This window comes from Microchirus variegatus (genome assembly GCF_963457635.1).
Source record: "Microchirus variegatus genome assembly, chromosome: 15".
Classification (NCBI taxonomy): Eukaryota; Metazoa; Chordata; class Actinopteri; order Pleuronectiformes; family Soleidae; genus Microchirus; species Microchirus variegatus.
The window spans coordinates 2835867-2859364 of record NC_139816.1 but is presented as its reverse complement, the minus strand read 5'-3'; the positions used below and the strand labels follow the sequence as shown (position 1 = coordinate 2859364).

The 23498-nt window shown below is 40.1% G+C and overlaps 1 protein-coding gene across 1 annotated transcript in view; it reads right to left on the bottom strand.

Annotated features, from left to right (window-relative positions):
- The window catches only part of arhgap21a (Rho GTPase activating protein 21a), a 50435-nt gene that overhangs the window by 2689 nt on the left and 24248 nt on the right, over positions 1 to 23498 (bottom strand). Inside the window, exons 5-23 of the mRNA XM_083901910.1 lie at positions 22014 to 22068; positions 21106 to 21129; positions 17399 to 19169; positions 15430 to 15582; positions 14338 to 14443; positions 14197 to 14233; positions 13906 to 14025; positions 12352 to 12657; positions 11277 to 11341; positions 11022 to 11170; positions 9450 to 9595; positions 9198 to 9356; positions 9031 to 9109; positions 7866 to 7939; positions 7452 to 7541; positions 7230 to 7355; positions 7090 to 7131; positions 5658 to 5769; positions 1767 to 1798 (exon numbers count right to left, since the gene is read on the bottom strand). Of these exons, the coding sequence (XP_083758036.1) occupies positions 1767 to 1798; positions 5658 to 5769; positions 7090 to 7131; positions 7230 to 7355; positions 7452 to 7541; positions 7866 to 7939; positions 9031 to 9109; positions 9198 to 9356; positions 9450 to 9595; positions 11022 to 11170; positions 11277 to 11341; positions 12352 to 12657; positions 13906 to 14025; positions 14197 to 14233; positions 14338 to 14443; positions 15430 to 15582; positions 17399 to 19169; positions 21106 to 21129; positions 22014 to 22068 (3646 nt within the window). The remainder of the gene's footprint in view (positions 1 to 1766; positions 1799 to 5657; positions 5770 to 7089; positions 7132 to 7229; positions 7356 to 7451; positions 7542 to 7865; positions 7940 to 9030; positions 9110 to 9197; positions 9357 to 9449; positions 9596 to 11021; positions 11171 to 11276; positions 11342 to 12351; positions 12658 to 13905; positions 14026 to 14196; positions 14234 to 14337; positions 14444 to 15429; positions 15583 to 17398; positions 19170 to 21105; positions 21130 to 22013; positions 22069 to 23498) is intronic.

The following is a 23498-nucleotide window of genomic DNA, read 5'->3' as shown; positions in this document are numbered from 1 at the left end:
GAGGAACGTTAGCCAGTTTTCGTTAAAGGGGAGAGCAGATTTACTGTCGTTTTCCATGCTCGAGTCAAAGCAGCAGCGTTAGCAGCAGCGTTAGCATCGGCATTAGCATTAGCATCGGCAGCAGGATGAACCTGAAGCTCTGCGGTGATGAAGCTGAAGAGAAGCAGCCACGAAAGAGCAGCACGGCGATGGAAGGAAGAATCAGAATCAGGTCACGTGTGTTTCACCCAAAAACTACTCGACTTAAAGCTGTAGTACGTAACATGTACACGCTAACAAATTGCACGTCGATGCGCAGGAAGTGATTTGTTTGATTTACGTCAAGATAGACGGGAGGCGACGGAAAAACATTGCGGTAGTAAAGCGAGACAGCAGCAAACACAAAGGAACTGAAGCTAATTTTTGACATCATCTCCGTTCAGGAAGACCAAACAGTAGAAGTTACAGACTGCAGCTTTAACGCTGCTCCACATCCTTGCATCAGGAAAATTAGTGAAGTAGAATCTTCATTATCGCGCTAAAGGCCACACAGTGTTCGTTATACCTTCTAAATTCTGCTTCTGCGGTTTGTTTTCAGGATTTTATTCACATATTTATAGTATAGTTATTAGTGCTGGGCACGCTAACGTACATGTTAACGCTAACGTACATTAACGCACGTCGCGTGACTGAGCGTGACGTCGTGTTTGCGTGCCGCGGCATCGGAGTCCAGGCACCGTTTACCGTTTAGCTCTGTTAGCGTTAGCCTACAGTGGAACTGGAGCGATCTATTTATTAAAGGAAAAGAGCAGCGCTAAAAATAACTAGCGTACCTGTGTAACTGCGTATTTGTGCCTCTGTTTTTAAAGGTTAGCGTTACATTAGAGACTCATTTTAACAAATCAGGAGTCACGTAAACATGACGTCACGCGCTAACGTGCCCAGCGCTAATGGTTATTTATCTCTTTGTCTACTTGTAGTGTTTCCTCAGGCCTGGCCTTCATGTTTACTCATTATATTCACACACACACACACATATATAACCTCGCGTTAGCAGGAAAATGTGTTTGTTGTTGTCATTTTGGGTGAAATCAACCTTTAAAGAGTGTTTGTTATACCTTCTAAATTCTGCTTCTGCAGTTTGCTTTCAGAATTTAAATCACATATTTATTTTATAATTATTAGTGCTGGGCAAGCTAACGTACATGTTAACGCTAACGTATATGTTAACGCTAACGTACATTAGCGCATGTCGCTTGACGACTGACCAGGAAAAGACGAGCGTGACGTCATCTTTGCGTGCCGCGGCACCGAAGTCCAGGCACCATTTACCGGTTAGCTCCTTTAGCGCCGTTAGCATTAGCCTACAGTGGAACTGGAGCGGTCTGTTTATAAAAGGAAAAGAGCAGCGCTACAAATAACTTGCATACCCGTATAACTGCGTATTTGTGCCTCTGTTTTTAAAGGTTAGCGTTACTTTTAGAGACTCATTTTAAGAAATCGGGAGTCACGTAAAACACGACGTCACGCGCTAACTCGCCCAGCGTTAATGGTTATTTATCTCGTGACGTCTTGTTTACGTGCTGCGGCACCGGAGTCCAGGCACCGTTTACCGGTTAGCTCTGTTAGCTCCTTTCAGCGCCGTTAGCGTTAGCCTACAGTGGAACTGGAGCGTGTAATTTTGGGTGAAATCAACCTTTAAAGTGTCCGTCTGATGCTGATCTTGACTCAGCAGATGCAGACGCTTGTCAACACACACACACACACACACACACACACACACTCACCTTTGATTTAGCCGAGTCACTGGTCGGTGAATCTGCAGGAGAGAAAAGAAACAAAGAGAAAGAGATGACTCGGGTGTTTTTTAAACAACAACAACAACAACAACAATAACAACAACAACGACGACAACAACAACAACGACATGGGGAAAATGATTCAGGCTAAAGAGGAGTGAGTTGATGAGAAAGAGCGGGAAAAAGAAAGCGGGAAAATGGTTTCATGCTGCACAGGGAGTGGACGTTACACTCAGGTCCACCTGTAGGGGGCGGCAGTGACCTGGATTCATGAGTGCAACTGGAACACGTGATGAACACGCGACAAACACGGTCAACATGTGCCATGCAACACAAACATGAGCAAACACAACTGTGGCATTTGTGGATGAATATGAAGTCAAATTGAAGTGTTTTTATTCGCCCTCTGGTGGAGAAAGACAACGTTGTTTTTCATTTTTCGTCTTTTATTTTCGGATGAGTTTCCCCTCACGCCGCCAAGCAACACAAACTCCTCCAGATTATTTTAAGTTGAGATATTAAAATAATAATATATATATTACTGTTATATACTGTATATTACTGTTATATACTGTATATATACCATTTATATACTGTATATTACTGTTTATATACTGCATATTACTGCTATATACTGTATATTACTGTTTATATACTGCATATTACTGTTTATATACTACATATTACTGTTATATACTGTATATGTACCATTTATATACTGTATATCACTGTTTATTTACTGCATATTACTGTTATATACTGTATATTACTGCTATATACTGTATATTACTGTTTATATACTGTATATGTACCATTTATATACTGTATATTACTGTTTATATATTGCATATTACTGTTATATACTGTATATTACTGTTATATACTGCATATTACAATTAATAAGATGTATATTATTGTTATATACTATATATATACTGTTTATCATAGATTATATACCATATATGAGTATTTAATGTTTTTAAGAGTTTTGCATATTGTTACACAAATGTATAGATTTCCGTTTCTGTTGCATAAAAGTCTTATTTTTCTCTTCATAAATTACAGTAAACTTCATGTCTACAGGTTGTGGTTAAAAACGTAGAATAGATAAGATAATATATAATATATAAGACACAGATGAGCTAAGTTTAGCGGCGCTGGTGAAGCAGGTGTGTGTGGAGGTGACGTGAGTCGCCATGACAACAGTGACAACAGTGACAACAGTGACGACGAAACGACACGGAAGGAAACCAAAAATAAAAGAGAAATAAATGAGTGAATGAGAAGTGACGGGGGTCACAGAGGGGCATGAGAGAGAGACAGGGTCTATAATCTGTCAATAATCTGTGAATAATCTGTGCATAATCTGTGAATAATCTGTGCATAATCTGTGAATAATCTGCATAATCTGTGAATAATCTGTGAATAATCTGTGAATAATCTGTGAATAATCTGTGCATAATCTGTGAATAATCCTTGCATAATCTTTAAATAATCTGTGCATAATCTGTGAATAATCGGTGAATAACCTGTGCATAATCTGTGAATAATCCGTGCATAATCTGTGAATAATCTGTAAATAATCTGTGCATAATCTGTGAATAATTGGTGAATAACCTGTGCATAATCTGTGAATAATCGGTGAATAATCTGTGCATAATCTGTGAATAATCTGTGCATAATCTGCGAATAATCGGTGAATAATCTGTGCATAATCTGTTAATAATCTGTGCATAATCTGCGAATAATCGGTGAATAATCTGTGCATAATATGTGTATAATCTGTGAATAATCTGTCAATAATCTGTGAATAATCAGTGAATAATCTGTACATAATCTGTGCATAATCTGTGAATAATATGTGTATAATCTGTGAATAATCTGTCAATAATCTGTGAATAATCTGTGAATAATCCTGCCGTCTCCTCACCAAGAATTTTTTTCTTTTCTTTTGTTTGGTGTGACACAGCCCAGCCCCCCTGAACACCCCATACAACACATGACGACGGCACAATGTTCAGGCGCGACGTAGAAACCGTACCATGCCGTCTCTCCTGTGGACGTGAGCTTGTAGGACAGTGAGGAGAGACAGCGCAGAGAGACACAGCCTTTGAGACAGCAGCACCGGCCCGAGTCAGATTAACCCACAACACTGCACAGTTTACCCTCTTTACCAGCGCCTTCCTTCCTTCCCTCCTTCCCTCCTTGCTTCCTTGCTTCCTTGCTCTGTCTCAGTTAACAGACCTGAGGGTTCCTGCAGACTAGGCAGCTACACTGCGGGCAACAATCCTCCTTCTTCCTACAGTTCCAGCTGTCCACGGCGGACATTAAAGAGTCCATGAGTGACATCACGGCGCGATAGACTCCTCCTCCCACTTGGCCTGTGTCAAGATCAGTATGTGTGAATGCTGAGGAAAGCCTTTAGGACACTTTAGGACAGCCTTTAGGACACCCGACAGAGCCTCACTACAGACAGAGGAATCACAGTCGCCTTTCACTGTCAACACAACATGTCTGTCTCTGACCAAGGGAAACAACATGGACCACGTGTTAGTGCAGCAGCAGCGGGGGGGGGGAGGGGGGGGAGACAGTGGAACAGCCCGGAGAGCAAGTATTAAGAGTCTATTAAAGCTGCAGTAAGTGATAGTGACGTCACGGGATTCAATCAGTCTGTGGATGGAACTCATGTTATTGAGATTAAAGTCAGAATTTTGACTTTTTTTTTCTGGATTTAATCTCAGAATTCTGACTTTTATCCCAGAATGCAGACCTTTTTTTTTTTTTTTTAACTTTAATCTCAGAATTTAGAACTTTTTTTTTCCTTAGAATTCTAACTTTAATCTGAGAATTCTGACTTTTTTTGGACTTTAATCTGAGAACTAATTCAGAATTTTTTTTCTGACTTTAATCTCAGAATTCAGAATTTTTTTTCTGACTTTAATCTCAGAATTCAGAATTTTTTTTTCTGACTTTAATCTCAGAATTCTTTTTTCTGACTTTAATCTCAGAATTCAGACCTTTTTTTTCCCTTAGAATTCTAACTTTAATTTGAGCATTCTGACATTTTTTTTCTGAGTTTAATCTGAGAATTCTGACTTTTTCTTAGAATTCTTCTTTAATCTCAGAATTCGTGCTGTTTTATTAATTTATTTTTTACTTACTTTGAAAAAACTGTTTATTACATGTGGCACTAATACTCCTCCGTAATAATATAATATATAATATTATAATATCTATGCAAAAAGTAAAAGTAACATGTTTTTTTTCCAGTGTAAAATACAGATTACCAAGTATTGTAATCCAGAAAACGAGGTTTCTCAAAGCTCCAAATTTAACATAAATTGTGACATTTACTGATTAATATAATATAACGTATATGTGGTCGTATTACAAAACCTCTCGAGTCCCACTTGATGGCGCTGTTGTTCACATAAAAACATCTGAAAAACATATTTGTGGAGTTCTGGCTCCTGATTGGACAACAGCTTGTCGGATATTAGAGAAGTTTCTTTTAGATTTAATTCTCCTGAGACTGAAAATAGAGCAAATTAACAATAAAAGCATCACTAACAGCAGCTTTAATTCTTTAAAAAGACAAAAATACTGAGGAGTTTTTTTGGGGAAAGTTTCGCTGAAAGAAAAAAAAAAAAAAACCTGACAATTTATTTTGCTTCCTGTAAAAGACGCAAATAAATTGTCGGCTCGAAAGAAGCAAAAAAAAAAAAAAGGCGGGAAAAGCTTGGCCTGAGGGAAGAAGCAGAGACACCGGTCGCGAGTTGAAACACCCGCCGGCGTGTCTTTGAGCACAGCAGCGACAGCAGAGGAAAAGGTTAGAAACCCTGGCACTTTGGCCTCGTTCTGCCAAAGACGGCGCGTTACCTGACACTTCGCCCTGAGACGCCGCCGCCGCCGTGCGGCCGATGTTTGGCAGCAGGTGGTCGATGTTTGGGACGGGCTGAGACTCCACGGCGCTGTCCTCGCGGGACACGGTCTGCGGGGACACAAACGTACAGCGCTTATCCACCGCGTTTCACCACAGTGGTCAGTATAAAGACGCAGTTTGGGCAGAGTTTATGAACGTATCCCAGGGATTTGGTCTTGAAAACGGCTGAAAAATGTATATTACAAGCAAAAAATAAGTAATAAGAGGAGACTTTATTAAATAAATCCTTTTTTTCGGACTTTTTTTTTACTTTAATCGCAGAATTTTTTTTTCTGTCTTTAATCTCAAAATGTTGACTTTTTTCTGACTTTGATTTCAGAATTCTGACTTTTTTCTGACTTTAATCTCAGAATTTTGACTTTTTTAAAATGACTTTAATCTCAGAATTTATACTTTTTTCTGACTTTAATTTCAGAATTCAGACTTTATTCTGACTTTAATCTCAGTATTCTGACTATTTTCTGTCTTTAATCTCAGAATTTTCTTTTTTTTCTGTCTTTAATATCAAAAGTCTGACTTTTTTTCTGACTTTAATCCCAAAATTCAGACTTTTTTTCTGATTAATCCAATAATTCAGACTGTTTTCTGACTTTAATCTCAGAATTCTGACTATTTTCTGTCTTTAATCTCAGAATATTTTTTTTTGTCTTTAATATCAAAATTCAGAATTTTTTTTTCCTGACTTTAATCTCAGAATTTTTACTTTTTTTTAAATGACTTTAATCACAGAATTCAGACTTTTTTCAGATTTTAATCTCAGAATTCAAACTTTTTTCTGACTTTAATCTCAGAATTCTGACTTTTTTCTGACTTTAATCTCAGAATATTTTTTTTTGTCTTTGATATCAAAATTCAGACTTTTTTTTCCCTGACTTTAATCTCAGAATTTTGACTTTTTTTAATGACTTAAATCACAAAATTCTGACTTTTTTTCTGACTTTAATCTCAGAATTCTGACTTTTTTCTGACTTTAATCTCAGGAAAAAGTGATAACAATTATTCTGTAGACATCTTTAATTATGCAATTTTCACACAACACATTTATTGATTAAAATGCCGTATTTTTAGATTATTTCTTGTGTGAGTGATTCATTTGTGAATCAGAATCAAATTTTTTGTCATTGTAAGTTCATACTGTGACATAAAAAAGACGGTCCAAACATATGGGACTGGAAATAAAACTATTATTAAACTATTACTAACAGTTTAAAAATACACTTTTAGTTGTTAAACCAGTCAAAAATGACAGGAAATACATGGAATAATAATAATAATGTGAAATAAAGTTCCTCATTAAATTTGCCCTGAATCTGTGTTAAATGAAGTATTTTGAATGAAAGTGAAGACACTGGTGTTTCCTGTACCCACCACTGGATCTCCGTTTCCATCTTCTGTGAAAAACCAGTCGTACTAAAAGTGAAAAAAGAAAAACTTTACGTTACGATCTTATGTTGTTTATTGTTTTTTATATGTGCGATAATCTACGTGTAAAAAGATCTACGACGCACGTTCTGAATGAGCGTCTCCACGATCTTGTACTGGTCCGGCATGTGTGTCACCATGTGGGTCATGTTGTCCTCGGTGGTACGGACCAGCGTCGGACCGAAGACGATGGCCAGGTTCCTCGGCTCCATCTGGAAAAAAAAAAAAACAACTCGCTCAGTTCTGATTTTCTCATTAAAACGAATAAAATGTTGAATAAATAAATAAATAAAGGTTAATTTTCTTACTTTATTCTTCTCAGAGTTTACCGCCACAGTTTTCAGATGAGCCGAGAGGAACTTGAGGGTCTCGTAGTGATGATCTGGAAGCTCGTGGAGCTGTGAGGGACATTTAAAGGGACACTTTAGCACGAGATCAAAGACTACATTACCCACAATGCTCTAGGCGATAAAGCAGAAAGTGTCACCACATGTTTTAAAACTCCATTTTAGTTCACTGTTGACATTCAGGGTCAGATATTTCACTTCCTCTTATTTTTGATGATTTATAAATACATTAAAACTAGATCTTTTACTGGTAGATATCTGATTAAAAGACGGTTTTACAGACGTATAAAAGTTGACAGGTGTCAAATACACACAGTGTGATGCAGTTTATTAGCAGGGAAAAAAGGAGGGAAATCCACATTCACAGTGACTCACCAGCCTTTTCAGCACTTTGAGTCGTTCCACTGGGTCAAATATTCTGTTAGCGTCGATGAAATCTGTGTATCGATCTGAGGATAATAATGATAAAAAAAATTAATAACGATAAAAAAGAGAAGAAAACACGAAAATCAGTCAGCTCACACCTCAGTTTCTTAAGTATATACGTATATATACACATACTTATATACATGTATAAATACACACATACTTATATACATGTATGCACACATACATATACGTATTTATATACATATGTGTATACATATATATATGAATACTTATATACATATATATGTATATACATATATGTACCGGCATATATGTACACATATATACATACATATGTTCATATATTTGTACATATATACATGTATATACATACATATATACATACATACATACATGTATATACATACATATATACATACATACATATGTACACATATATACACATAAATACATACATATGTACACATATATACATACATATGTACACATATATACATACATGCACACATATATGTACACATGTATACATACATATGCACACATATATGTACACATGTATACATACATATACATACATATATGTACACATGTACAGATATATACATATATGTATATATGTGTGCACATATGTATATATATGTACACATATATATACATATATACATGTATATATGTGTGTACATACATATATGTACACATATATACATGTATAGATGTATATATATATATATATATATATATATATGTACACATATATACATATATATATATACATATATATACGCAGACACATACACATATTTTTTTTGTAAAGTTTGTAAAGGAGGTGTAGGTAACACTTTTGGCCACTAGATACATATATATACATATATGTACACATATACATGTGCACATATATGTATATATATATGCACATGTATACATATATATGTGTATATATATATATATATATATATATATACATATATATACATATGTACACATACATGTATAGATGTATATATATGCATACATGTATAGATATATACATACACATATACATATACTGTATATATCCACACACATACACACAAAGTTTGTAGAGGAGGTGTAGGTAACACTTTTGGCCACCAGATGGCAGCCACAACCCTTTTGAAAAACAACAGCTTACCGTTGGTGAATAAGGGATCGGGAAGTTTACGGAAGAAGGACTTGAGCAGACTGCTGATCACGTTCAGGTCTCTCCATTTCTGTCAAAGACGGGGAAACGCAAACGGAAATCAGATTATCGTCAGAATCCTCGGCGTTTATCCACAGACGCGGCGGCGCAGCACTCACGTCGTCCTGGACGTCGATGTCGCTCATGCCCTTGTTGTTGAGCTCGTCCTGCATGTTGGAGATGGCGGCGTTGTTGCCGGGGACGCGGTAGATGCCCGTGTACTCCAGACCTCTGTCCTCCACCAGGTGGCAGCACACCTCCACGATCAGAGGCACAAACTGTGGACGACGACGACGACGACGACAGAACGTTAGCGAAGAAGATAACGGTGGGAAAAATGAATTGAATATGAACTTGAACCCTGGTGAGACCTTGTTGGTCAGTGCGGGAGGACAGTCGTCCAGCCTCACACCAAACGTGACGCCAGGAGACGGTTTCCTCTCGAAGGGTTTCCTCATCAGACCCGGGATTCCCTTCCTCCACGTGCCTTTATCCTTAGGAGGCGTCAGGGTGTCGTCTGTGGGAACATTTGAGAGGATTGAACTAGAGCTGAATCGACTACTAAATTAATCGCCGACTATTTTGATAATCGATTATCGTTTTTTTTCGTGATTAAAAACGCGATTTCTGATCGTTTCAGCTTCTTAAACGTGAATATTTTCTTGGTTTATTTGAAAGAAGAGAAGAAAACACGAAAATTAAAGTCAGCTCACACCTCAGTTTCTTACATATATACATATATATATATACACATACTTATATACATGTATAAATACACACATACATATAAGTATTTATATACATATGTGTATACATATATAAATACTTATATACATATATATGTACAAATATACATACATATGTACATATATACATACATATATACATACATATGTACACATATATACCTACATATACATACATATGTACACATATATACATACATATATGTACACATATATACATACATACATATGTTCACATATATACATATATGTATATATATATGTGCACATATAATATATATAGATGTATATATATACACAATCGGCAGATTAATCGATTACGGAAATAATCGTTAGTTGCAGCTCTAGATTGAACCTTTAAAAGCTGGTTGCACAAGCCCCGCCCCCCTCTCTGATCCCGCCCCCCTCTCTGATCCCGCCCCTTCCAAGCACCTGTTTCTAACCTTCCGAAACCGGTGAAAAACAGAGAAAACATTGTGTTTTAAAGTCGTCGTATTTCCAGAACGGTCGATGATACGGATTAAATGTTTGGTGTGTGAGTTTCAGGAGGTTTTCAGGAGCTCCCACATTTAAATTAGTTAAAAAACGGGTGTGAATTGACAGAAAAATGACAGTTTTAAAATCACCCTCGTCGTCATTTTTGCTGAGTTTTAACATGGGAGTCAATGGGAGCTTTGAGCAGAACTCTCTGCGCTTTAAGGTGATTTTAAGAAAAACTGCAAGTCGTATGAGAATGAAAACAACACACAGGGTTAGACGACAACCAGAGCAACGTTTTGATGTAAAGATTGTCTGTGTAGGTTGGAAATTGTGAGCAGGAGAAGAGTTTGTTTAGAAGGTTTTTGTCATTATTTTCATGGACCTCAGCTAGAGTGAGCCACACTAACGGCGCAATACACACTCATTAAAAAATGTGATAACGTCCAGAAAAAAAATACAAAACTTAAACTGGGATTGTGTCAAAACCGTAATATATATAAAAGCGTGGCTTTCGATGAAAACAGTCTCAAGTCTCGTGACCCGTTTAAAGTTTCAACCACGCCTCTACTTTAAAGTATGACGACACCGTGACGCTCCAAAATGGGCTCATTTTTTTTATTTTCCTCCATTCATTTCCTATGAGCAACTCACAGTTTTTTGCGATTTTTGTCGCCATGGTTACTGGAAACAGGCTGAACATCTGCGTATTTCTCGTACCTTTGAGCATGTTCTTCCTCTCCGGCTCAGGTTTCGGCGAGTGTTGACTCGTCGCTTTGGCGTCTCCTTTCCCGCCGCGCAGCGTCTGCCTGATGCTCAGCGTCTGGCGAGAGGATCTGGGCGACGGCTCCGTCTTGCCGCCCGTGGGACTGCGTAACGAAGAAGGACAAGAAGGACGTGAACGTGGTCCTCAGAGTCTACGACACAAGTGCAGCTACACTCTCTCCTTCCTCTTCCTCTTCCTCTTCCTCTTACCTCATCAAGGTGTTGTACTCCTTGATCTTCCTGCTGATGAGGTCATGGCTGGTGAAGACCGCGTTCTAAAGGGAGGACAGAAGGAGAGGACAGAAGGAAAGGACAGAAGGAGAGGACAGAAATCACAAAACATCAAATAATAAGAAGGAAGTGAGGTAGTGAGGACTTAAGTGTCTTAAATAGATGAATATTGCACCTTTAATATTGTTGTTTTGATTATTTATTTATTATTTATTTTTGACATTTTCAATTCCAGAATTTTTACTTTTAAAATCCCAAAATTCTGACATTTTAAATCCCAAATTCTGATTTTTTTTTTAAATCTCAGAATTCTGTTTTTTTTTAAATCCCAGAATTCCCACTTGTTTAATCCCAGAATTCAAACTTTTTAAATTCCAGAATTCTGACTTTTATAATCCCAGAATTTTGACTTTTTATATCCCAAAATTCTGACCTTTTTAATTCCAGAATTCAGATTTTTTTTAATCTCAAAATTCTGACTTGTTTAATCCCAAAATTCTGACTTGTTTAATCCCAGAATTCTGACTTTTTAAATCCCAGAATTCTGACTTTTTAAATCCCAGAATTCTGATTTTTTTTAAATCCCAGAATTCTGACTTTTTGAATCCCAAAATTCTGACTTTTTTTTTTTTTTAATCCCAGAATTCCCTCTTGTTTAATCCGAAAATTCAAACTTTTGAAATTCCAAAATTCTGACTTTTTTAATCCCAAAATTCAGACTTTTTTTTTTAAACACATGAGGTGAAACACACTCATGTTTCCACAGGTTAAATTTTACAATCGTCCTCTGTGATTATCGTGCAGTTACCACGGGAAAAAGGTCCCACCACTCACTGGTGCTTCAGTGCTCAGTGAGCCATAATTCATGTGAAGTTACACAGGAAAAATCAATAAACTGAAATAGCACTGAGGCACAGAGCTTTTATGGGACTTTTCCATGGGTTAATTTAACTTAAATGACATTTTATTGACCTCTTACCATAAATATGAACACACTTTTCATTTCTACATCTATTTAAAAACACATTTAATTGCATTTTAAATCTCTTCTTACCGCCTCGTCCAGGTTACTGTTCTCCTGAATGACCCTGATCCAGGCCAGCATGTCCTCCCGGTCCTCGGCCTGGAACAGGAACTCGCAGTCGGACGTGGTGAGTCGCAGCACGTTCTTCCTCTTGGTGTCGCTGTAGGAGATGTCCACCAGACACGCTCTGATGCTGATGGGCAGCGGCTCGTCCGTCGTCTGGCAGTTGGCGTGAGTCTGTCCGTCCTTCCTGTCCTTGTACAGACACAGGAAGTTTCCCCGCAGCACGGCGAACATCTGCTTCCATTGACGCGCGCCGCCGCCGCCGACCACGCGCTGCCGAGACAGTCGTTTAAAATAATACTTTAAAAACAATCAAGTCACAATGAGAGACTTGAGAGACAAAGACATCAAACAAGGTCATTCTTCTGGAGAAATCAGTATGGATTCAACTTCCAGAGAAGAAGCAGAAGCTTCTATAGTTTAGCCATTTATTTCCAGTGTTTCAGGATCACAGTGTTCCTGAAAATCCCCTGATGGTGAAACTGAAACCGAGACTTGGTGATGTTGAACTCTCAGGCTGTTGCTTCACTCTAAATCTGCCTTTAAGTTTTTCCACTTCATGGCCCAACATGACTCCACTCTTTGCTTGGTTTTTGCATTACATTACATCAGAATTCTCACTTTCTTAATCCCAGAACTCTGATTTCTTAAATCCCCAAATTCTGACTTTTTAAATCCCAGAATTCTGACTTTTTTTAATCCCAGAATTCTGACTTTTTTTTAATACCAGAATTCTGATGTTTTAAATCCCTGAATTCTGACTTTTTTAATCCCAGAATTCTGACTTTTTTAATCCCAGAATTCTGACTCCTTAAATCTGAGAATTCTGACTTTTTAAATCCTTGAATTCTGACTTTCTTAATGCCAGAATTTTGTCTTTTAAAATCCCCAAATTCTGAATTTTTTTAATTACCAGAATTCTGATGTTTTAAATCCCTGAATTCTGACTTTTTTAATGCCAGAATTCTGACTCCTTAAATCTGAGAATTCTGACTTTTTAAATACCAGAATTCTGACTTTTTTAATTACAGAATTCAGAGTTTTTATATCCCAGAATTCTGACTTTTTTAATTCCAGAATTCTGACTTTTTATATCCCAGATTTCTGACTTCTTAAATCCCAGAATTCAGATTTTTTTTTTTTAAATCCCAGAACTCTGACTTTCTTAATGCCAGAATTCTGTATTTTTAAATCCCAGAATTATGACTTCTTAAATCTTAGAATTCTGACTTCTTAAATCCCAGAATTCTGCCTTTTTTAATCCCAACATTCTGACTTTTTTTAATACCATAATTCTCACTTGTTTATTCCCAGAATTCTGATTTTTTAAATCCCAGAATTCTGACCTTTTTTTTGAGTGTTACTTCTAAGAAGTCAGAGTTATGATCACATCATCATTCTGTCTGAACACACTCATGTTCCCACAGGTTAAATTTCACAATCCTTCTCCGAGATTATTGTTCATTACACACTCGTTACTCAGGAATCAAGGGGATTAAAAGCTGTTGTCAGATAATCTACCTTTCCCTTGTCTGTGTTCAGCTGCTTGAACTGAAGAAAACCTTCCCTGGTGGCGTCGCAGAAGACGTCTGAGGACGAGTCCCTTCTGGACCCGGAGTCTTCGGAGGACCGGTCCACTGCCTGAGTCACAGGATCAGGGAAACGAGGGTTTAACTCAGGTCAGAGTCACACGTGTGAATCAATCATTAATCCTAAAGTCCTGATCTGTGGTTATGTAACTTCTGTGGAAGCTGTTTTATCCTCAGGGTGTGACCTACATGAGCTGATAAGACACAGTCAACTTAAACTCACCTTCCTCAGACTTTTCAGACCAGGTATTAACGACCTCCTAAACGTCAGGGAGAGAGAATAATAATAAACACATTAAATGAAGTCTATTTCCTCGCCCTCTCTCCATCGTGATAAGTTTCATTCTTCCAGAGAAAAACGCACCCTCCTCGGTTCTCCTCTCTGTAATTATCCAGACCCTCGTCACACGACTTGGATCGCTCCGATTTGGGACCAGAATCCGACTCGATAATCGTGAGGTGAAGAGAATCTGTGAAGATGACGAGGTCGTTAAGAAAGAGCCCAAAAACATCACCTATATACGGGATTAAGAGGATTAGGGCCACATGTTAAAAGATGTTTTTGAAAGAAAGTAAGAATTCTGAGAATTCTGAGATTAAAGAGTCACAACTCTATTTCTTTACTCTCTGAATTTAATATTTGAGAATTATTACTTTTTTCCCTCAGAATTATGACTTTAATCCCGTAATTCTGACTTTAATCTTGAATTCTTTAATCTTAAAATTCTGATTTTTTTCTTAGAATTCTGATTTTTCTCAGAATTCTGACTTTAATCCTGGAGTTCAGACTTTAATCCCACAATACTGACTTTAATCTTGAATTCTTTCATTTTAGAATACTGACGTTAATCTAATATTAAAGAATTCTGACTTCCTTTAATCTTAGACTTGTGACTTTTTCTTTAATTGTAGAATTCTGACTTTAATCCTGGAGTTCAGACTTTAATCTTGAATTCTTTAATCTTAGAATTCTGATTTTTTTCTTAGAATTCTGACTTTTTTTCTCAGAATTCTGACATAATCCTGGAGTTCTGACTTTAATCTTGAATTCTTTAGAATACTGACTTTAATCTCAGAATTCTGACTCTTTAAACGTAGTCTGCTGACTTTTTCTTTAATCTCAGAAGTCAGACTTTTTTCTAAGAATTTAGACTTTTTCTTTAATCTCAGAATTCAGACTTTTTTTAAAATCTCAGACTTTTTCTTTAATATCAGAATTCAGACTTTTTCTTTAATCTCAGAATTCAGACTTTTTCTTCAATCACAGACTTTTTCTTTAATCTCAGACTTTTTCTTTGATTTCAGAATTCAGACTTTTTCTTTAATCTCAGACTTTTTCTTTAATCTCAGAATTCAGACTTTTTCTTTAATCTCAGAATTCATGCAGTTTTTTTCTCTCTTTTAAAAATATCTTTTCATATGTGCTTCACTTCACTTCCTGAATTAAAAAGCTCACCTTGATCGTGTGAAAGGTGTCGTCTGAAGAGCGGCGACGGTGACGGAGGACTGGGCGGGACGACGGTGGTGATGATGATGGGAGTCGAGGAAATGAGAGCAGAGGCCGGAATGTGGACGCTGTCCTGGTCGAGGCTGGGACTGGACGGTTCATCTGAGGACAGAGGAGGACGATTATTATTATCATCATCATTATTATTATTATAGTAATAATACACAAAACCCTGAAATAACAGAGGCGAATATTTCCTTCACTGTAAAACTTGACAGCGTTGATTTTATGGCGGTCGAGCGTCAACTAGAGCATAAAAACATCACCACAGTAAAAAGTCTAATCTCAGGACGACGAATCGTGTGACAGACGGCTGTAAAAGTGCTGAGATAAGCAGCAGCGAACAGAGACGCAGTCAAAACGCAAGATATGAGGTTCTGTGTTGATAAACCGGTTCTCTGTCTGTGGGCAAACATGACATCATCATCATCATCATCATCATCATCATCACAGACAGCTGTGTGTCATCTTAACGTCTGTTATCGGCAGAAAAACAAATCAACAGTCGCTCACGAGTGGGAAATGAATGATATCTGTGAGCGCAGGTGAGAACAGAGGGAGATTATGTTGTGTTATATCATACAGATTATGTTCATTTGTTCATTTACCCTCAAACAAGGAGACGCATTCAAGTGCACACACATCATCGCCAAAGAATTCAGACTTTTTTATGTCTTTAATCCCTGAATTCAGACTTTTTTTTCACAACTTCAGTCTCGAATTAGAATTCAGAATTTTTATCTAAGAATTCTGACTTTTTCTTTAATGCCATAATTCAGACTTTAATCCCACAATTCAGAATTTTCTGTCTTTAATCTCAAAATTCAGACTCTTTTTCTGACTCTAATCCTAGGGTTCGGACTTTCTTTCTCGGATTTCTGACTTTCTTTAATCTCAGAATTCAGAATTTGTCTTTAATCTCATAATTCGCCAAAGACAGAAAAGGAACACTTTTTAAACCCAGAATTCAGACTTTTTTTCTGTCTTTAATGCCAGAATTCAGACTTTTTTCACAACTTCAGTCTTGAATTCGAAGAATTCTGACTTTTTCTTTAATCCCATAATTCAGACTTTAATCTCAAAATTCAGACTTTTTTTCTGACTTTAATGTTAGAATTCTGACTTTCTTTCTCGGATTTCTGACTTTCTTTAATCTCAGAATTCAGAATTTTTTCTTTAATCTCAGAATTTCTTTTTTCTGTCTTTAATCCTAGAATTCAGATTTTTTTATATCCCCAGCTTCAATCTTGAATTCTTTAATCTTAAGATTCAAATTTTTTTTCTCTAAGAAGAATTCTGACTTTTTCTTTAATCCCAGAATTCAGAATTTTCTGACTTCAATCTTACAATGCTGACTTTCTTACTCGGATTTCTGACTTTCTTTCATCTCAGAATTCAGATTTTTTTTCTTTAGTCTCAGAATTCTGACCTTTTTTATGTGGCACTAATCCTCTTCCGTATGTAACATCAGTTCCTTAATAAAAAAAAAAATCACCTTGATGGTGTCAAAGGTGTCGTTCTGTTGTGAAACTGTCAAAACTAGGACTTCACTCCTTAATCCAACAATCCTTGTAGGTGAATTCCCCCTCGTTACTTGTGATCGCAGCACAGTTCATGAGCGTCGACATTTGGACGTGATCCACTTCCTTGTGTTAAGGACGCACGAAAAAGCTCACTCGTGATTTTCTGAGGAGAACGTTTAAGGGTTCATGTGCACACACACACAATCACCAAAGAGTTGAATTATGGGGGAATTCGGGGGAATTATGTTTCATCAAATCTAACCATGGACCTAGGACAACCCACTTATCAACTTTGACTCGGACTTGGCTGCGTCGTCCTCCTGCATCGTGGTCTTTGCACAATACATCGACATCGATTCAAGACACAAGAAAAGACAGAGAATGAGAACTCTTACCGATAAAAGGGATGGAGTCCAGGGAGACGTCCAGCCTGTCTCCGAGCCTCCTCAGGTGTTCGTCGTCAGACCTCCAGCACATGGCTCCGTCGGCAGAGCCCGCCTTCAGCAGCGGCGGCGGCGCCGGCGCCGGCGACTTGTGGATCGCTCTCTCGCGGCCTTCGTTCACGGCGAGCACGTGCGACGGCGGGCGGATGCGCGGGGTCTTTTCCGATTTCCTGTCTCGCCTGAGGACCACGACCGTGGCGTCGGGCCCTTCTACGCCGTCGGCGACGCCTTCCACGCCGTTAACCCGGGTCGCGGCTCCTCCTCCGTTGCTCTGTTGTCTCGGCGCGAGCAGCTTAGAGGACGGCGCGGAGCAGGAGGAGGACCTGGCCGCCAACCCGGCCTCCGTCCTGTTCTCCGCCTTCAGGCTGTCGGCCCTGGCCCTCAGCTGCAGATGCAGAGGCGAGGAGAAGCCCAGATGGTTCCCCGTCGTGACGGCAGCTCTTTGGTCTTTGGGAGGCTCTGCGGTTTTATTACCGAGCAAAGCGGGCAAAGAGTCCGACATGGCGTTTTTGACGGGCAGTCGCGACGGTCTCGCGACGGGGCCGTCGGACCGCCGCGGTGAATCTGCGCTAGCTTTGGCGAGCGCGGAAGCAGCAGCCGCAGGTGAGGAGTCAGACGATCTCCGTCCTCCGTCCTCCTGTCCTCCAGCGGGAGTCCTGTTCAGGTGAGGTAAAACTCCCGCTCGGATTTCTTCAGACTCCGCCCCCTGAGCGACACCTGGCTCCGCGGGCGACTGGCCCAGGAAGTCGCACGACCGCGCCCGCGCTTTGGTAACTCCCGCCGGAGAGGAGAAGGTCAGGGCGTCCTGGGAAGCGCTGCGAGGCCACTCCCTCGCCGTCCGGTCGCCTCCGCCTTCGAGCCGCTCCTGGGAGGCGCTACGCGGCGGAGCCGGCGCCGCGCCCCGACCGCTAGCATCTGCGCCGCGATCGCTGGACGCGCTCCTCTGCCTGAACTGCTCGCTCGGCGACGGCGGCGGCGGCAGCGTGCGCTGTTGGGCGTAGGCGGAGGTGGAGTTCGAAGCGGCGCGCAAACTGTCCAGGCGCTCCTGGATGGTGCGGCAGCCGTACGTGTGCAGCCTCTTGGCGTCGATGTAGTCCTTGTACGTGGTGTAAGTTTTCCAGTCGATGTTTCGGTGCGGCGAGGCGGCCGGGGCGCTGGGGGACGGCGAGCAGCGGTGGGCGCCGGGCGAGACGGCGGAGGAAAACGCGTCGGGCGACGCAGCAGCAGCGACGGCGGCTCCCGGACGCATCGCGGCAGGTCTGGAGCCCGACGACGGGGAGTATACCGAGGGCTCCGAGGACGACGGGTGCTGTAATTTTGCACCGCCGGGTACCGAGGGGATAAGAGGTCTGGGTCGAGCCGATCCAGAATCCGCCGGAGGGGAGCTGTGCCGGTTCTCCTCCGTGCGATGGCTCGGGCCGGACCGAGCCACCCAGGGCCCGCGGTCCACCGGGTCGGGAGGCATCGCCGCCGCCGCCGTCCTCTCGTTGCAGACGCACGCCGGCGTCTGTTGGGGAGGCGCGGGGATCTCCGCGCGATAACTCCTCCCCGGTCCCTGAGCCGACCCCCGGGAGGCCTCGCAGACGGGGGAGGCCTCCGACGACGACGCCGCCACAGATTTGACTTCTATGCGCGGGTAGCAGATGGGAGGAGGCTCCGGGATGTTCTGGGCATTTCCGCTGTACGCCTCGTTCCCCTTGAGGTATGCGTCCTGGGAGTAGGCCTGCAAGAGAGGATGATGATGATGATGATGATGATGATGATGATGATGATGATGATGATGATGATGGTGATGATGATGTCAGTCAATGTGTGAAGCTTCTCTCTGTGTCTCAGGCTCATGAAATAACTGCCATGAATACAAACTCTGTTCTGTTTTAAGAGTTTTCTTTGAGAAGAGGGGAGAGAGAAGAGAGGAGATAGAAGAGAAGATAGAAGAGATGAAGACGGAAGAGAGGAAAAGATGGAAGAGAAGATAAAAGAGAAGAGAGAAGAGAGGAGAAGACAGAAGAGAGGACAAGATAGAAGAGAAGATAAAAGAGAAAAGAGAAGAGAGAAGACAGAAGAGAAGATAGAAGAGAAAAGAAGAGAAGATGAGAGAGAAGAGACGATAGAAGAGAAGAGAGAAAAAGAAGATACGAGAAGAGAGAGAGCAGATAGAAGATAGAAGAGAAAAGAAGAGGATAGAGAAGAGAAATGATAGAAGAGAAGAGGATAGAGAAGAGATGAAGAGAGACGATAGAAGAGGAGAGAGGAGATAGAAGAGAAAAGAAGAGAAGATGAGAGAGAAGAGACGATAGAAGAGAAGAGAGAAAAAGAAGATACGAGAAGAGAGAGAGAAGATAGAAGAGAAAAGAAGAGGATAGAGAAGAGAAATGATAGAAGAGAAGAGAGAAGAGATGAAGAGAGACGATAGAAGAGGAGAGAGGAGATAGAAGACAAGAGAGGAGAGAAGAGAAGAGATGAAGAGAAACGATAGAAAAGAAGAGAGGACAGAAAAGAAGAGAAGAGAGAAGGTAGAATAGAAGAGAGAGACGATAGAAAAGAAGATAGAATAGAAGGGAAGAGGAGATAGAAGAGAAGAGAGAGAATAGAAGAGAAAAAAGAGAATAGAAGAGAGAGAAGAGAAGATAGAAGAGAAGATAGAATAGAAGAGAGAGAAGATAGAAGAGAGGAGAGAAGAGAAGATAGAATAGAATGGAAGAGAGGAGAGAAGAGAAAAAAAGAGAAGATAGAAGAAAGAGAAAAGAAGAAAAAAGAGAAGAGAAGAGAGACGATAAAAGAAAAGAGAGACAATAGAAGAGAAGATAGAAGAGAGAAAAAGAGAAAGAGAAAAAGATAGAAGAGAGAAAAAGAGAAGAGTGATCCACAGTGTGATTTATTGACGTAGCATTTGTTTAAAATGATGAGATCATGAAGACAAACAGATTCACTGAACTGAACTCACTGAATTCTTCTTTTACAGAACGACAAACTAACTCTACGTTTATAACTTCTCTCTGTTTTCCTCACGAGGAGGAAAAACAAATGTCAAACACAGTTAGTGGAGGAAAGAGAGAGAGAGAGAGAGCTGTAGAACAGAAGAATAAATAAATAAAGACAGACGCTGACTCACCTTGAGAAGAAGAGAGTGAGAGTGAGCTCTGAGGCAGGATGCTAACGCTACTTCTGTTAGCATGGCTTCAGCCGCTCTGCTGTGTTTAACTCAAACTTTAATAACTGTATCTCCACAGACTGTGTTATTATAAAGTAAGTTCCTCATCGTGACGCTCCAGAGACAATGAAAGGGAGAGAGTTACAGAGCTGGACTTTAATCGTCTGATAACGACTGCACTGAGATCAGCAGCAGTCAGTCTAACTCTCTTGGCCCCGCCCCCTTTTTTTTAATCAGGGAAAGTACAGAGCTGCTGACGACTCAGACGTCTTTATTTATTTATTTATTTATTTATTTCCAGGGAACAAAGCTTCACGTTCACCTGCCAAATAAAACATCACCTGCACTCGAAAGAAAGAAGGTGGAAAATAACACGGGTCATTTCTGGTGTTTTCGTGTAAACGTGAGCTCAGAAAAGAAGAAGAAGAAGAAGAAGAAGAAGAAGAAGAAGAAGAAGTAAAAAGGAGAAGTGATGGAGGTTAAGTATCACAGTTTCCCTTCTTACCAGAGCAGTGATATCCCTGGAAAACTGCAGATCCACAGATTACAGAGAAAGAAAGAGAGAGAGAGAGACAGAGAGAGAGAGAGAGAGAGAGATGGGGGAAAATAAAGAGAAGAATGGAAAGAGTTTTTCACACTTTCAGTTGCATTTGTACGACTTTAAAGGTGCAAAATCCTCCTAATGTGTCACAGAGACTCAGGAATAATGTTCATATAACAAACTGAACTCACCAACAACAACAGTACAGACAAAATATTTGCATTAAATCATGTTTACGTAGAATTATTACTTTTTCCCCCTCAGAATTCTGACTTTAATCTTAGAATTCTGACTTATTTTCCCTCAGAATTCCAACTTTAATCCTGGAGTTCTGACTTTAATCTTGAATTCTTTCATTTTAGAAAACTGACTTTAATCATAGAATTCTGACTTCCTTTAATCTTAGACTTCTGACTTTTTTTTTAATTGTTGAATTCACATGTTTTTACTCAGAATTCTGACTTTAATCCTGGAGTTCTGATGTTAATCTTGAATTCTTTAATCTCAGAATTCTGACTCTTTAATCATAGACTGCTGACTTTTTCATTAAAGGTGTATTGTGTAATAAATCCTAGTCAGTAGAGTCTCAGCTGCCGAGCAACCATGGGTTGCCAGTTAGGTCAGAAAACCAAACCTAAAAGACCTCTGTATTTAGAATTTGAGTGTAGTAACCGTTTTTGGCCACATTCTTACATATGGCGCCTTTAATTAAATCACATGATTAGATCAGTTATTCATATATTTATGATGTTGTTCCCCAACCTTTTTGTCATGATTTATTCACAGGACGTTGAGGTAAAATAATAAGCAGAACCAGACATTTGAAGGTAAAATAAATAACGTTATTTAATATAAATAAACGGGAGCCTCACCAGTTGCAGAATGTCCTCGTCCTTTGGCATCACGCAGAGATCCAGGGCGGCGTCGCTGAGGGAAGAAGAAGGATGTGATGATGATGATGATGATGATGAATATTCCTTTTAATTTGAAGGTTTCCCATTAATTATCTGCTGTTGACCCCGAAACTGCTGAGTCTTGTTGACTCAGCAGTTTCGGGGTCAACAGCAGATAATTAATGGGAAACCTTCAACTTCAACACAAACGTTATCGCATGACGCGTCTCCATGACGACTGACCGAAATAAAAAAGACGCGCATGACGTCGTGTTTTACGTGCCGCGGCACCGTTTACCAGTTAGCTCCGTTAGCTCCTTTAAGCGCCGTTAGCGTTAGCCTACAGTGGAAGTGGAGCGCTCTGTTTATTAAAGGAAAAGAGCAGCGCTAACAAATAACGTTAGCGTACCTGTGTCACTGCGTATGTGCGCCTCTGTTTTTGAAGATTAGCGTTAACTTTAGAGACTCGTTTTAACAATCGGGAGTCAAGGAAACGCGTCATGCGCTAACGTTGAGCACAAACGTTATCGCATGACACGTTTCCATGACGACTGACCGAAAAAAAAGACGAGCATAACGTCGCGGTTTACGCGCCGCGGCGCCGGAGTCCAGGCACCGTTTACCAGTTAGCTCCGTTAGCTCCTTTTAGCGCCGTTAGCGTTAGCCTACAGTGGAAGTGGAGCGCTCTGTTTATTAAAGGAAAAGAGCAGCGCTTACAAATAACGTTAGCGTACCTGTGTTGCTGCGTATGTGCGCCTCTGTTTTTGAAGATTAGCGTTAACTTTAGAGACTCGTTTTAACAATCGGGAGTCAAGGAAACGCGTCATTCGCTAACGTTGGCGCCGTTAACTGCCCCTATTGCGCTAACGCGCCCAAAAATAAGTACTGAAAATGAGCAAAACTACTGGAAACTAATAGAATTTCTCATATAAGGACTGGTTATTATTCTCACATCTGTGCCACGACGTCGGGTTTACGCGCCGTGGCACCCGAGACCAGGCACCGTTTACCAGTTAGCTCCGTTAGCTCCTTTTAGCGCCGTTAGCGTTAGCCTACAGTGGAAGTGGAGCGCTCTGTTTATTAAAGGAAAAGAGCAGCGCTAACAAATAACGTTAGCGTACCTGTGTCGCTGCGTATGTGCGCCTCTGTTTTTGAAGATTAGCGTTAACTTTAGAGACTCGTTTTAACAATCGGGAAGTCAAGGAAACGCGTCATGCGCTAACGTTGACGCCGTTAACTGCCCCTATTGCGCTAACGCGCCCAAAAATAAGTACTGAAAATGAGCAAAACTACTGGAAACTAATAGAATTTCTCATATAAGGACTTGTTATTATTCTCACATCTGTGCCACGACGTCGGGTTTACGCGCCGTGGCACCCGAGACCAGGCACCGTATACCAGTTAACTCCGTTAGCTCCTTTTAGCGCCGTTAGCATTGACTTGCGCTAGCCATAGCATCAGCGA